This window comes from Aquarana catesbeiana, linkage group LG07 (genome assembly GCF_042186555.1).
Source record: "Aquarana catesbeiana isolate 2022-GZ linkage group LG07, ASM4218655v1, whole genome shotgun sequence".
Classification (NCBI taxonomy): Eukaryota; Metazoa; Chordata; class Amphibia; order Anura; family Ranidae; genus Aquarana; species Aquarana catesbeiana.
The window spans coordinates 87008586-87024544 of NC_133330.1; the positions used below are offsets into that span (position 1 = coordinate 87008586).

Below are 15959 nucleotides of genomic sequence, written 5' to 3' on the forward strand. Positions count from 1 at the left end.
GATCCGTTCCTGCTATTTACATTTAGTGCAGTGCGTCCTGCTCACAGTGTTCAGCTAGATCCGTTCCTGTTATCTTCTAGACTATTTACATTTAGTGCAGTGCGTCCTGCTCACAGTGTTCAGCTAGATCCGTTCCTGTTATTTACATTTAGTGCAGTGCGTCCTGCTCACAGTGTTCAGCTAGATCCGTTCCTGCTATTTACATTTAGTGCAGTGCGTCCTGCTCACAGTGTTCAGCTAGAGCCGTTCCTGCTATTTACATTTAGTGCAGTGCGTCCTGCTCACAGTGTTCAGCTAGATCCGTTCCTGTTATCTTCTAGACTATTTACATTTAGTGCAGTGCGTCCTGCTCACAGTGTTCAGCTAGATCCGTTCCTGCTATTTACATTTAGTGCAGTGCGTCCTGCTCACAGTGTTCAGCTAGATCCGTTCCTGTTATCTTCTAGACTATTTACATTTAGTGCAGTGCGTCCTGCTCACAGTGTTCAGCTAGATCCGTTCCTGTTATCTTCTAGACTATTTACATTTAGTGCAGTGCGTCCTGCTCACAGTGTTCAGCTAGATCCGTTCCTGTTATCTTCTAGACTATTTACATTTAGTGCAGTGCGTCCTGCTCACAGTGTTCAGCTAGATCCGTTCCTGTTATCTTCCTACTGACAGGCAGGCTTGTCTGGTTACAGTATATAAAGCTACCTGAAGAAAATTACAGGTGTTCTATCCCAGCTTAGTGCAGCTACAGGCCATTAGTATGTCTGGAAGGCCAAGAAGGAGAGGCAGACAGTCACAAGCCAATAAGAGAGGGCAAGCAGGCTCTGTGTCTAGTGCTGGTCGTGGAGACGGTGCATCCTCATCAGCACGTGGCCATGGGACACGCTTGGCCTTTTTTTCAGCAGCTGGCCGTGTTGAGCCGCAACATGCGGAAGACTTGGTCGAGTGGATGACCAAGCCGTCCTCATCCTCCTCATCCTCTCTCACCCATGCCCAGGGTGCTTTGTCTGGCAAAGCAGCGGCCTCTTCCCTCAGCTCAATGTCATCAGTGACTCCTTCCCTAGCTCCACCATGTCCTCATGAGGATTCCCTCGAACTGTTTGACCACAGTGTTGGGTACATGCTCCAGGAGGATGCCCAGCGTTTGGAAGGCTCTGATGACGATACTGAGCTCGATGAAGGCAGTAACATGAGCACGGACAGAGGGGGTGCCCAAGAAGGACAGCAATCTGGCAGTCATGCTCCCCCTGCTGCAGCATACTGCCAGGTTTGCTCCAGTGATGAGGAGGGAGGGGATGATGAGGTCACTGACTCAACGTGGGTGCCTGATAGGAGAGAGGAGGAGGAGGAGGAGGAGGAGGCGGCGGCACATCACCAACGAGGCAGGATGCCCTCCAGGGGCCAGCCTAAGGGCAGCACATTGACTGCATCACACCCCAAAGCTCCACATGTGCAGGGCGCTGCAGTCTCTGCGCGTTATTCAAAAAGTTCTTTGGTGTGGGCCTTTTTTGAGACGAGTGCATCAGATCGCACCGCTGCTATTTGCAACATATGTCTCAAGCGTATCTCGCGTGGCCAAAACATCTCCCGCTTGGGTACCACATGCTTGACCAGACATATGTTGACCTGCCATGCAGTTCGTTGGCAAGCGTATCTAAAAGACCCACACCAAAGAACAAAGAGGATCTCTCCTTGCTCCTCATCAGCTGAGATTTCCAACCCCACTAGACCTTCAGTCCTCTCTGAGACCTGCAGTGAGAGGAATGAAGGTGTAGAATTAGGTGTGTCACAGCCAAGTACTTGTGGGCAATCTGCTTTTGGTACACCGACGTCAGATTGTACCAGGCAAATTTCCCTGCCCCAGCTGCTGCACCGCCGAAAGAAGTTTGCTCCCAGCCATCCACATGCCCAGCGGTTGAATGCTAGCTTGGCAAAATTGCTAGCACTTCAACTGCTGCCTTTTCAGTTGGTAGACTCTGCCCCCTTCCGTGAGTTTGTGGAATGTGCGGTTCCTCAGTGGCAGGTACCCAAACGCCACTTTTTCTCACGGAAGGCGATTCCGGCTCTCTACCGGCATGTGGAAGGCAATGTCCATGCCTCGCTGGACAGGGCGGTCAGCGGTAAGGTGCATATTACCGCTGACTCATGGTCCAGCAGGCATGGACAGGGACGTTACCTAAGTTTCACGGCGCATTGGGTGACTCTGCTGGCAGCTGGGAAGGATGCAGGACAAGGTGCAGTAGTGTTGGAGGTTGTTCCGCCACCACGCCTCCAAAATGCTGATTGTGACACACCTCTCTCCTCCACCCCCTCCTCTTCTTCTTCCTCCATGGCCTTTTCCTCGGAACCAGCGGTGCTCCGTAGGCGTTCAAGGGGCTACGCAAGTACGCAGGCCAAAAGATGCCATGCGGTGCTTGAGCTGGTGTGCTTGGGGGACAGGAGCCACACTGGGGCAGAGGTTCTGTCAGCTCTGCAGGGGCAGGTTCAGAGGTGGTTGACGCCACGCCAACTTAAGGCAGGAATGGTGGTTTGCGACAATGGCACCAACCTCCTCTCTGCCCTCCGACAGGGACAAATGACCCATGTGCCCTGTTTGGCTCACGTCCTTAACTTGGTGGTGCAGCGGTTCTTGGGCAGGTACCCGGGCTTACAGGATGTCCTGAGGCAGGCCAGGAAAGTCTGTGTGCATTTCCGCCGGTCATATAATGCCAGTGCTCGGCTGACGGACCTCCAAAAGGAGTTTAACCTGCCCAAGAACCGCCTAATCTGTGACATGCCCACCAGGTGGAACTCAACGTTGGCCATGCTGCAGCGGCTGCACACGCAGCAGAGGGCCATCAATGAGTACCTGTGCGACTATGGCACCAGGACAGGGTCAGGGGAGCTTGTTTTTTTTTCCCCACGCCAGTGGGCCATGATCAGGGATGCATGCACTGTCCTGTCACCATTCGAGGAGGCCACGAGGATGGTGAGCAGTGACAGTGCATGCATCAGTGACACTGTCCCCCTTGTCCACCTGTTGGAGCACACGCTGCGTGGAATAATGGACAGGGCACTTGAGGCAGAACAGAGGCAGGAAGAGGAGGACTTCCTTAGCTCTCAAGGCCCCCTTTATCCAGACAGTGTTCCTGCGTGCCCGCCGATCACACAGGAAGAGGACGAGGAGGAAGAGGAGGAGGAGGAAGAGGAGGAGGAGGAGGAGGAAGATTGTGTCAGTATGGAGGTGGAGCCTGGCACTCAGCATCAGCAGCAGTCTTTAAGGGATCAGTCCCAAGAAACACATGGACTTGTACGTGGCTGGGAGGAGGTGGCTGCGGACCATGTCGTTCTTAGTGACCCAGAGGACTCCGGCCCGAATGCCTCAGCAAACCTACGCTGCATGGCCTCCCTGATCCTGCAAAGCCTGCGTAAGGATCCTCGTATTCGTGGTATCAAGGAGAAGGACCAATACTGGCTGGCAACCCTCCTTGATCCACGTTACAAGGGTAAGGTTGCGGACCTTATCTTGCCATCGCAGAGGGAGCAGAGGATGAAACATCTTCGGGAGGCCTTGCAGAAAGGTCTGTGCAACGCGTTCCCAGAGACTGGGAGGTTACAAACTCCTGTTTCTGGACAACGTGTTGCTGAGGCTTCGGTCAGTCAAAGAAGGAGCGGTGGAGAAGGTGGCCGTCTGACCGATGCGTTCAGACAATTTTTTGGTCCGCAGCCCCAAGGTATGATCGGTTCCAGCAACCATCGCCAGCGTCTGTTTTACATGGTGCAGGAATACCTAGGGGCAAGATCAGACTTGGACACCTTTCCCACCGAAAATCCTCTGGGTTACTGGGTCTTGAGGATGGATCACTGGCCAGAGCTTGCACAGTATGCAATTGAGCTACTGGCCTGTCCTGCATCCAGCGTTCTTTCAGAACGCACATTCAGTGCTGCTGGAGGCGTGGTAACCGATCACAGGGTGCGTCTGTCCACCGACTCGGTCGATCGGCTGACCTTCATAAAAATGAATGAGTCTTGGATCACCACCAGCTACCAAGCACCTGATGCTGATGTAACCGAATAATTTTTTTTGAAATCTCAGATCCCTTCAAAGACTGCCTATGCTGATGCTGAGTGACTATCCCTGAGTAATTATCCTCTTCCTCCTCAATCATCACGCTGATAGCTTGTAAGAACATTTTTGGTTCTGGGCGCCACCACCAGTGCCTAAGGCACAATTTTTCAGCCCCTGTTTAACAGGGGCGTGTAATTACAATTTTTGATGTAATACTTTGCAGCAGGGCTCGTTCCTGCGTTCCAACTAGAGTGTCTGTGAGGGGTTGCAGTGTTGTGGCACCAGCACCAGTGCCTAAGGCCCAATTTTTCTGCCCCTGTCTAACAGGGGCGTGTAATTACAATTTTTGATGCAATACTTTGCAGCAGGGCTCGTTCCTGCGTTCCAACTAGAGTGTCTGTGAGGGGTTGCAGTGTTGTGGCACCAGCACCAGTGCCTAAGGCCCAATTTTTCTGCCCCTGTCTAACAGGGGCGTGTAATTACAATTTTTGAAGCAATACTTTGCAGCAGGGCTCGTTCCTGCGTTCCAACTAGAGTGTCTGTGAGGGGTTGCAGTGTTGTGGCACCAGCACCAGTGCCTAAGGCCTAATTTTTCAGCTCCTGTTCAACAGGGGCATGTAATTACAATTCTTGAGCTAATATTTCACAGCAGGGCCCTGTGAGGGCTTACAGTGTTGTGGCCACAGCAACACCTAAGGCCCAAATTTCTGCTGAGTATATAGGGCAGGACCCTACTTTCAAACATCTAACTTACAAACGACTCCTACTTGCAAACGGAAGGAGACAACAGGAAGTGAGATGAAATCTACCCCTAGGAAGGGAAATTCTCTCCTGTAAGAGTTAATATGGGAAAACAATTTCTCCTTTCCACTGATGCTTTCCAATCCTTGTTCCACAAAAAAACCCAAATTTTCAAAAAACATTTTTCATTGGGACAAAAAAGTGAGGTGAAATCTTCTGAAGAGGAGGAAAGACAGCAAAACAAATGTCACAGGGGTGATAACCCTTCCCTATGTTTTCCAAAAAGCTTAGAAAAGATTTTTTGGCTGGAGCTAAACACGTTAAAAATGTTCAAAATTACAAACAGATTCTACTTAACAACAAACCTACAGTCCCTGTCTTGTTTGCACCGCCTGTATACTGCTGTTCAGAGTATATAGGGCCTGGTGGCCCCACACCTTTCCTTATTTTAATTTGGGTGCGGGGTTCCCCTTAATATCCATACAAGACCCAAAGGGCCTGGTAATGGACTGGGGGGTACCCATGCCGTTTGTCTCACTGATTTTCATCCATATTGCCATGACCCGACATGACATTAAACCCGCAAGCAGTTTTAAATGAGATTTTTTCCTTTAAAAATGACATTTGGTGCAGGGACTGTTCTAAACATGGGAAACACGCGTCACTTTACAGGCATACTATAGACACCCCCCAGGTACGATATTTAAAGGAATATTTCACTTTTTTTTTTTTTACTTTAAGCATCATTAAAATCACTGCTCCCGAAAAAACGGCCGTTTTTAAAAGTTTTTTTTGCATTGATACATGTCCCCTGGGGTAGGACCCGGGTCCCCAAACCCTTTTTAGGACAATACCATGCAAATTAGCCTTTAAAATGAGCACTTTTGATTTCGAACGTTCGAGTCCCATAGACGTCAATGGGGTTCTAACGTTCGTGCGAACTTTCGGTCCGTTCGCGGGTTCTGGTGCGAACCGAACCGGGGGGGTGTTCGGCTCATCCCTAAGGAAAACCTGTTAGAGTCTGAAAAAAACTTAAGACTGGGGTGGAGGTTCACCTTCCAGCAGGACAACGACCCTAAACATACAGCCAGAGCTACAATGGAATTGTTTAGATCAAAGCATATTCACGTGTTAGAATGGCCCAGTCAAAGTCCAGACCTAAATCTGATTGAGAATCTGTGGCAAGACTTGAAAATTGCTGTTCACAGACACTCTCCATCCAATCTGACTGAGCTTAGACTATTTTGCAAAGAAGAATGGGCAAAAATGTCACTCTCTAGATGTGCAAAATAGGTAGAGACATTCCCAAAAAGACTTGCAGCTATAATTGCAGCATAAGGTTGTTCTACAAAGTATTGACTCAGGGAGGCTGAATACAAATGCATGCCACACTTTTCAGATATTTATTTGTAAAAGATTTTGAAAACCATTTATCATTTTCCTTCCCCTTCACAATTATGTGCCACTTTGTATTGGTCTATTACATAAAATCCCAATAAAATACATTTACGTTTTTTAATGTAACATGACAAAATGTGGAAAATTTCAAGGGGTGTGAATACTTTTATTAAGGCACTGTAGAGCCTGGCTGTGCAGCAATGGGGAACCCTGACACAGTAGGACTTGCCTAGTTGCGCAGAACTTCTACCATTTGAAAAAAATGTGTTAATTTATGGAATTGATCATTGTAAAATTCAGTTGTTTACCCTTGTTTTTTGACAGATGCTTTCTTTTCCCATGTGAAAATTTTGGTGATTTTACCCTGCATGATAGTGATTGTCTCAGTGGTCACCTCAATTCTCAGCATATTTTTTTTGTTTACAATGCCCAGTCTTCCAAAATATGTCTCATGTGATAACACACTGTTCTCTTCCTTCTTATTTCCAGTAAGTTCCCCATTAACTGCAATCCCTAGACAAAGAGAGCAGAAGTTGTTAACAGCGATATAGCAGGCATATGTGTTACTTCAATAAGTTCAATAAGTACGTATCAGACATCAGTTTATTCAAAATATTAAAGGTGGCCAAAGCCATGAGTCAATCCGTAAGTGATCTGTTTGCTGTGATGTTTAGGCCTGTTGGATCTTTCTTTGACCAGGATGAGCCTGGTGGTTAGCAGATTATGCAATATTAGTGTTTATCTGTTTTACACCTATCTTTGTTAGTTGGCTCATTTAATGTCTGTTTTATGCCTAAAAGGCACCACAGAGGCCATATCACATACACATTTCTGTGGCTGACAACACATTGACGCATTCTTTTCTTTCAAATGCCTCCTGGGTCTTACCCTGGAAGTCAGAATTTTAGTATTTTTTTGCTGTGAGGCCTTACCCGAGACAGTTGTATAAAAAGTATGTTTGTCCAAATCTGAATATGTTTGTCCAGATTACTGAATCCAATTTCAAATACTGGCTCTCGTTTACCTATGTGTGTGGTTGAGTATATGGGAATAACACTATATACCTAGCTCTTTGTCTTCAATAAGATTCAGTACCACGCCAGGTTCCTCTTGTATATTAAAGCACAAAGCATCATTCTTTTGTGGGACATTTATAACAAAATGAGGATCTGAGTCAACTGTGAAAACAAAAGAAATGGTATGTAAAAATAGTTTAGCCAAAATAGCCCACCAGATTACAGCAAGAGGCTCTTAGGCCCCCTGTTAACCCACCCAGTCTTTCTGGAATGATTTTGCTGGTCATGGATTTAATGGTAAACGAGGGCAAGAGGAGACATTTGAACTATGATTTGTCTTAAAGTGTGAGATTTTCTTCCATAAAGACAGCTGACCATTCTTAAGAAAACATTTACATAAATATGGAAATAGAATATTTAATGGGGATCTAAAGCCTGAGTTTTTTTTACCTTAAAGTGGTTGTAAACTCTGGTACACCACTCGTACCTACAGGTAAGCCTATAATAAGGCTTACCTGTAGGTACCGTAAATATCTCCTAAACTTGCACAGTTTAGGAGATATTCACTATATGCGCTGCTGCTGATGTCATTGGCGCATGCGCACTGAAGAAATTACCTGCTCGTGCCGTTTCTTTAGTACCCGTGCCATGACTGGCGTAACTCAGGTAAAAGATGTTGGCCATGGAAGCAGAGTGTGGGTGGCACTGCGGGGCATTGTTCTAAGGCAGGGATATGCAATTAGCGGACCTCCAGCTGTTGCAAAACTACAAGTCCCATCATGCCTTTGCCTCTGGGTGTCATGCTTGTGGCTGTCAGTGTCTTGCTATGCCTCATGGGAGTTGTAGTTCTGCAACAGCTGGAGGTCCGCTAATTGCATATCCCTGTTCTAAGGTAAGTATTTCATATTAAGCTAGTATGCGATGCATACTAGCTCGTTATGCCTTTGCCTTGCAGGTTTTTTTTTTCCTTTTTTTTGGGGGGGGGGGGTCCGCATTCTCTGCATTAAAGTAAAAAATCTTCAATGCGTTGCCCCTCCCCCACACTATACTTATCTGAGCACAATCTTGATCCAGCGATGTGCACCAGAGCAGGGGCTCTCTTGGCTCCCTCCCTCATTGGACAGGGAGGCAGCAACAGGGTCCACTGGTTCCTGATGCTGTCAATCACAGCCAGTAAAAAAGGAGCGGCGGAGGGGGGCAAGCCATGCTCTGTGTATTAGTGGACATACAGAGCCTACTCGAGAGTGAGCGAACCCCCATAGCAATTGGCTAATGGGCTTGCTATGGGGGCACTCGGCAGGGAGGAGCGGACAATGGCAGCGGGGGACCTGAGCAGGTCCACTGATAGGGGGATACCACCGGCCCTCCTGTATGGGGGCCCAGACAGCAGGAGGATCGGTGGAGTAGAGAATGACCAGTAATAGAACTGTGTGGCTCCCTGCAGCAACTGAAAGTTGATATCTCCCCCTCTCCCTCCCTCTGGCTTTCAGCTGCTGGGTGAGACACACATGGCTGGAATTAGAGGGGTGCTGTGCCCACCTAGATTTTAGTTCTGCCCCCCAGGCCGGCGCTCCCTTGGATGATGTGCCTGGACGGCAGCCGCTGAGATCCTTCCCCCACCTCCGTATGTGCTGTATGGAGGAACGATGTTCTGACACGAGGCGAGAGCACAACACACTGCACCTCCTCCTGGCTTTGTAGTGGCTTCCCCCTGTAAGTTGGGGAGGGGGAATAGGGGATGTTTTTGTAGGGGGGGAGTGGGTAGCTATCTGTGCTGGAAAATGTCAATTTTGGGGGGGAGGGGGGATATGTGCTAGGAGAAGGGTTTGGGGGGGGGGGGGGTTGAAGCCAGGAGGGGGATGTTTGTGCTAGAAGGGAGATGAGGGATTTGGGTAGGGAAAAAGAATTTGTGCTGGGAAGGGTAATTTAGAGGAGGTTGTGCTAAGAGGAGGGATTTGTGGGAATTTGCCCTAGGAGGGGGATTGGAGAAAGAAGATTTGTGCTGTAAGGGGGGATGGGGGGGGGTTTCCTGCCAGGAGGGGATGGGGAAATTTGGGATAATATGAGGGATTGGGGGGGGGGATTTGTGCTGGTGGGGGAATATGTGCATTATTATTTGGGGAGAATTTTGGCTTGCGGGCGGAATTTATGATTTTTATGTATGTGTCCACTAATAATGATTTTCATATATTTTTAGTGAACATATTGTTGTGATATTTTCAGGGAGGGGGGTGTCCTGTCAAGTAGGCTGTATGGGGCTCTGTGATTTCTAACAGCAGCCCTGGACCCGAGAAGGAGGAGGATCAGAGCTGCTCTGTGCAAAACCATTGCACAGAGATGGTAAGTATAACAAGTTTGCTATTTTTAAAAAATGTTATCTGAAGCTTTACAATCACTTACGTTTTTTAAAGTGGAACTAAATTTAAAATGTTAAAAAGAATCATAGCAGGTAGAATTTAATGGCAGAAGAAACTTTCCTTGACTGCACGGACTGCTGGGAGTTTAAGCCAGGTGGCAGGACCAAGTAACTTTGGTGAGCTTATATGGGAGTTACATCATCCATGACTGACCAATGGAGAAGACAGAGGTCTCCAGGCCCAGGGGAGGATGGCAGTGGTAGCAATAGAGCAGCTAGGGGAAGTGCGGGCCTCACATCTCTGGAGGAAGGCACACTAAATGTAAGTCTGTCATAATTTGCAAATATGTTGTGCATATTTTCATATTATGACAAGTACTCTGGGGCCCCAAATAAGTACATTTCCACATTTGAAAAAGTGTTATAATACAGTATAAAGTGCTACTGAAACCATTTGCAAATGTTATTAAAATTATCTTTCTATTTCTTTTCCTTGCAACCATAGTAGCTGTACAAATACTGTCAAATTACAGGCATCTCCAGCAATATTCTGAACTATGGGCTTGGTTTAATTAGTATTGCCCTCTGAAGAGCGGTCCACAGTGGATCACTTTTCAGAGGGGATCTGACAGCTAGCTGAGAGGCATTATGTCACCCCAACTCCATCTGTTTTAACCCCTAAAAGCTTGCATGCATTATACATTGTTGCAGAATGGCCCCATTCACTTGAATCGGTCATGTAGAACAGGCACTATAGCCCACTGAATGCAACAGGGGGATCATTATTGCCGCAAAGCATTGGGGCAGCAACATGTACACAACCCCATGTGGCTGCCTTTGCAGCTTAAGAGGCTCAACTGTCTGTTTTTACTACCCCGCAGTCGCAAGTGTTAAAGAACCTAAGAGTTATATCTTTGGTGAGGCAGTCGCATACTGCACATCTAAAGGGAGGACAGGGGTACGCATTGTTCCTTATTACTACACCAGGACTGATCATATCATTATAACAGTTAAACTCTGCCGCTTTGCACTCTTTTCCAGCTAGTATAATGCCATAGCCTTGGTCAATAGAATACCTACAGAACAAAAACAGATAGGAAACTGTCATCTACACAAACTACAAAATCTCCTTGAATTCCATATAAAAGACACAGATAGCATAGATTTTAATATATTACACATGAAATTTCACTTCAAGAACAAGAAACACATTACCCCAGTTAGATGGAGTTGAGGGAGCAGCATATTGGTAACCTGAAAAAAAAGATAAGTAAGATAAAAAGCTACTACTAGTGAAAAATCCATTTGTGCTTAAAGTGGGGTGTATATTAAGAGAAAACCGGACGAACGATTGTCTGATTTTCCCTGAAGGTGCGTATCGTGATGTAACCAACAATGAAATTAACTTGTATGAAAATTCTCGAACAGCAAAGGCAAATATTCTTTCTTGTATATGATTTCTGTTTAGAAAACAAATTCGAGAATCTGGATGGCCGCACTTCCGTGAAAAAAAAGCACCTTTATTGTAGAAAAAAGTTTGCAGGTCACATCAAGGTGGATACATAGGACAATTTCAAGCTAACGCCTTTCACATCATCAGATGCTTATTCATAGCTGAGGAAAAGATTATTTCAACTAAAGCATATATAGAAGGGTAGGTAATGAAAGTGGTACCATTTAGAATGCATTTCATCAATGCTTCATAAAATAACATGGATCGGAAATTTTTTTGGTGTTGGTTTTTTGGTGTTGGTCTTTGGATTTCTAGCAGTGAGGGGTTGCAGCACGTGAAGTGAGACTCCTCACTCCTTTAATGCAGCAACCATATATTATAGTACATAGATTACTACCCTTTACTCCTAGGAGCCACGTTCCATGTATACAGATACCGGATTTCTTGAGTTGAAATACTACAATATTAATATGTCTCAATCCTTTATACCGCATTTTTTTGTTTTATGAATTCCTAATATCGATAAGATTGCGGCCAATTTGACTTTGTTAAATATTCCTTTTTGGCATGTGGTATCCCTCTGGGGTTAACATACACATGTTTTTTTGTCTTACAATTTTGACAGATTTCAGTCAAATGTTCGAGTTTTTTGTCTACATTCACATTCCAGTATACCCCTGAGTTTAAATACTTTGTGATAGAACATTAATAGGAAAATCCTGTCATCACAGTTTATTTTTGGCTAGTTGCCATTGTAAAACTTAATACGGGGCATCTATCAGTATACTCATAGGGGGTTTTCCTGGAGTGTCAGTGTGACTCGCAAATAATTTTTACTCAGCACATGTGATACTAAATGTTGTTCTGCATGATGGATACATTTTTTACATATTTGTTTACACTTATAATACACTTATCTCTTCTATATTTAGATGTATCTAGTTTAAAAATGTTACAATAATATTTTATACTATATGTATTGTTGATTGAACATTCATTCTAAGTAATGCTCTGTTGCGTTTGTCCAGACTCATTCTTTACATCTGTACAATGGGTTTTTTAATTTAGCTTTTCTAATTTCTATTTTCTATACAGACAAGATTTTCTGACTTTTTGATGCTTAATTGTTGTGTCCGGACACCATTTGGTTAATTCAACTTATGAGCATTTGGAGGTGTGGTTTTTCATTGCTCGGTTCAGAGTTTAATCACCAGGTGCTACATATGCACTTTCATTACCTACCCTTCTATATATGCTTTAGTTGAAATAATCTTTTCCTCAGCTATGAGTAAGCATCTGATGATGTGAAACGCGTTAGCTTGGAATTGTCCTATGTATCCACCTTGATGTGACCTGCAAACTTTTTTCTACAATAAAGGTGCTTTTTTCACGGAAGTGTGGCCATCCAGATTCTCTAATTTGTTTTCTATGCATCATGCAGAGTCGGCACCTGTGAGGCTGAGGGAGTATTCTTTTCACAGGTGAATGGTGATTATCCTGGGAGTGGTCTGACTTTTTCTTCGTTCTCTTGTACAAAAGGTTTTATTGAACATAAAGGAAAAATCCTTAATAGTACAATGAGAGAAGCATATAACTGTGCATTATGTAGATACATGTCTGCATGGTCTTGATACAGAAAAAAACAAGGAATAATGGGAAATGAAAACAGGCATCATATCACAAAATCATGTAATATTACATAAAGCACTTTTGGAGGTGAAAAAAAAAAAAAAAAGAAAGGTGTACATAAGCATTTGTCAGCCTATACTTTATCCCCTTCAGGGGCAGTCTTGCAGATTTAGGGATATATGGAAAAAAGAAAAAAAAACAAAATTTCCAAAAAATGATTATGGAACATGGGAGTAAAAAGGAAAACATTGGCTGACAGAATGAGTAAGAGAAAAGAAAAGAAAGGAAAAAAAAAGGGGAGCAGAGGAAAAATAGAGGAAAAAGAAAGGTGGGAAGAGCAGAAAAGTAGGGGGGGGGGGGGAAGAGGGGGGAGGGGGGGAGAGATCCGCGGGATGGGGTGCCTGCAATCATATTACAAGGAGAGTAATGCCGAGTCGAATCTGGAGGGGTGAGCATAGTTTACCCATGGTTGCCATATTCGGAGAAATTTGTCATGGGTATCTGATAAAATTGCTGTCAGCTTTTCGTTAACCATGGTATCATTAATGCGATTTTTAACTGCTTCAAAACTCAGGGCTGGTGTTTTCCATGATTTTGCAATAGTTAATTTAGTTGCAGTAAGTATATGGGATGCAAGCTGACGTTCTGGGCGCAACAGTTCATTGATTGGTTTCCCCAAGAGGGCCTCAAAAGGGTCCCTCTTTATAGTAGTATTGAAAAGATTTCGGAGAAGTGTATACACTCTGATCCACAGTCTGCATACCTTAGGACACTTCCACCAAATATGTGCCATCGTGCCCTCTTGTGTGCAACCTCGAAAGCATAATGGGGAATATGATGGGATGAACCTCGCTATTCTGGCAGGGGTGTAGTACCATCTATATAATATTTTGTAAGCATTTTCCAAGAACAAAACATTCTTGGAGCACTTGGATAATGAGATTGTCATGGCCTGCCAGTCCTCCTGGTCAAGTTTTTTACCCAGCTCCGCTTCCCAATGAAGTTGGTATTTTCTAGTGGGCGGTTTTGTCGAATTGATAATGGCTGCGTAAATTAATGAAATCAGACCTGGGGACTGGGGTCGTGATCTACAAAGATGTTCAAAGTGGGTTAGAGTATAAGGGGGGTCATCAGATCTTATCAGGGTTAGTAGAAAATGTCGTATTTGCATATATCTAAAATGCTCCCTTAGGGGGATATCATGTGAGGAGCGTAAAGCCGCAAATGTTGTGATCCTAGTTGGAGAAAGCATAGAGTGGACATCCACAAAGCCTTGCTCAGTCCACCATCGAAACTGTTGCGGATTATCTTGTCCTGGTGGAAACAATGGGCAGTGCAGGAGGGAGAGTAGGGGGAGATGCGGGGAGATTAAACCTGCAGAGTATTTGACAGAATCCCACAACCTTAGTGAATGGGCCAGACAGGGGCCGATAGCACTAGGGCGATGTTCTCGAGGGAGCCATGGAAGAGAAGCCAAGGGTATTGGGTGAGAGTCTACCATATCCATAGCGGCCCATAACGGTATCTGAGTTTTTTCATGGAGATGAGATAATGGCGCTATGGCTGCAGCTATGTAATAAGCTTGTAGGTTGGGTACAGATAAACCTCCATTAATTTTTCGAGCAAATAATACCTGCTTATTAATCCTGGGTTTCTTAAAGCCCCAAATAAACTGCATAATCTTGCGCTGATGAATACGGAGAATATGGGAGGGGACCTGTACCGGGAGAACCCTGAAGTAATACAGTAATTTTGGGAGGTAGGACATGCGGATAGTTGTTATCCTGCCGAACCAGGATAACGGGAGAGCGGACCATGAGGAGAGCATTTTAGTGAGATTTCTAAATAATGGGGGGAAATTGGCTTGGAATAAACCTGAGTATGTTGGGGTGAGTCGAATACCAAGATAGGGTAGAGAATTCAGCCATTGAAAAGAAAAGTGTGACTGTAGGGAATCTAATTCAGATGGGGAGAGGTTTATTGACATTGCTTTGGATTTAGCGGGATTGACCGAGAGGCCCGAAAAGGTGGCAAAGGTTTCCAGAAGAGTTAGCAGGTTAGGGAGTGTGATTCTTGGTTTGGTGATAGTCAATAAAATGTCATCCGCGAACATAGACAGTTTATGCGGGGTTCCCGCTATCTCCACGCCAGTTATATCAGGGTGAGATCTAATGGCTTCCGCTAGGGGTTCCAATGCCAAAATGAATAACAATGGAGAGAGCGGGCACCCCTGGCGAGTTCCCCTTTTAATTGGGAAGATGTAAGATTCAAACCCGTAGTACTTCACCTTGGCTTGAGGAGAGTTATAGATAGCTGAGATCCAGCTCATAAATGATGTGCCAAAACCAAAGTGCTGCAACGTTTGAATCAGGTAAGGCCAGGACAGTGTATCAAAAGCCTTATTGATATCCAAAGATAAGAACATAGTTTCAATGTGTCTGTTATGAACAATGTGTTGTATTTGGAGAAGACGTCTTATTGCGTCCCCTGCCTGTCTACGTGGGACAAATCCCACTTGTTCTTTTTTTATTAGACGTGGAAGGAAGGAGTTGAGGCGGGTGGCCAGGATCTTTGTTAAAATTTTCATGTCGATGTTGATGAGTGATATGGGCCGAAAGTTAGCCCATGACGAATGGTCCTTATCTGGCTTGGGTATCATGACTATGTTGGCGGTCAATTGGTTAGGTGTAAAGTGACAACCATCCTTGACTGAATTATACATTTTAGTTAAATGTGGAGCAATGATATCTGCCATTTTCCGGTAATAAAGTGCCGTGAAGCCGTCAGGGCCCGGCTTCTTGCCCACTTTCAGTTCCTTGATACATTGGAGTACTTCTGAGACCTGTATATCACGGTCCATCAGGGATGTATGAGTTTCAGACAAGGATGGTAATGTTAAATTCTTAAGGAAGGTATCTAGGCCTTGGGTTGAAAGGTGATCCGGTTCCGAATAAAGTTTAGTGAGGCGGTGTCTAAATTCCTCCAGGATTTTTTGGGGGTTACCTGTTAGGGAATTGTGGCGGGTGCGAAGGGTGATAGGAGAAAATTTCGGGGCGAAGGTGCGTAGTCTATTAGCTAACATAGTATTAGGTTTATTCGCTTTAATATACCATTTTTGTCGGGCCCATCGTAGAGTTTGTTCTGCTTCGTCAGTCAGGCATAAGTCTAAATCTGTGCGGGCTTTATCTAAGAGTTTGCGGTTATTGGGGGTAGGTGTTAGTTTGAAGGCCTTGGTCGCGGTCTCTACTTTTAATTCAAGTTCTTGTCGAGCCTTTGCTCTCTCTTTTTTCCGTCTAGACGCTATACGTATGACATGTCCTCTGAGGACCG

The 15959-nt window shown here is 45.1% G+C and overlaps 1 protein-coding gene across 1 annotated transcript in view; it reads right to left on the bottom strand.

Annotated features, from left to right (window-relative positions):
• Positions 1 to 15959, bottom strand: part of LOC141103144 (inter-alpha-trypsin inhibitor heavy chain H3-like) — a gene marked incomplete in the record, with an annotated part of 321136 nt that overhangs the window by 22448 nt on the left and 282729 nt on the right. The window contains 3 exon segments of the mRNA XM_073592423.1: positions 6484 to 6688; positions 7240 to 7353; positions 10763 to 10801. Of these exon segments, the coding sequence (XP_073448524.1) occupies positions 6484 to 6688; positions 7240 to 7353; positions 10763 to 10801 (358 nt within the window).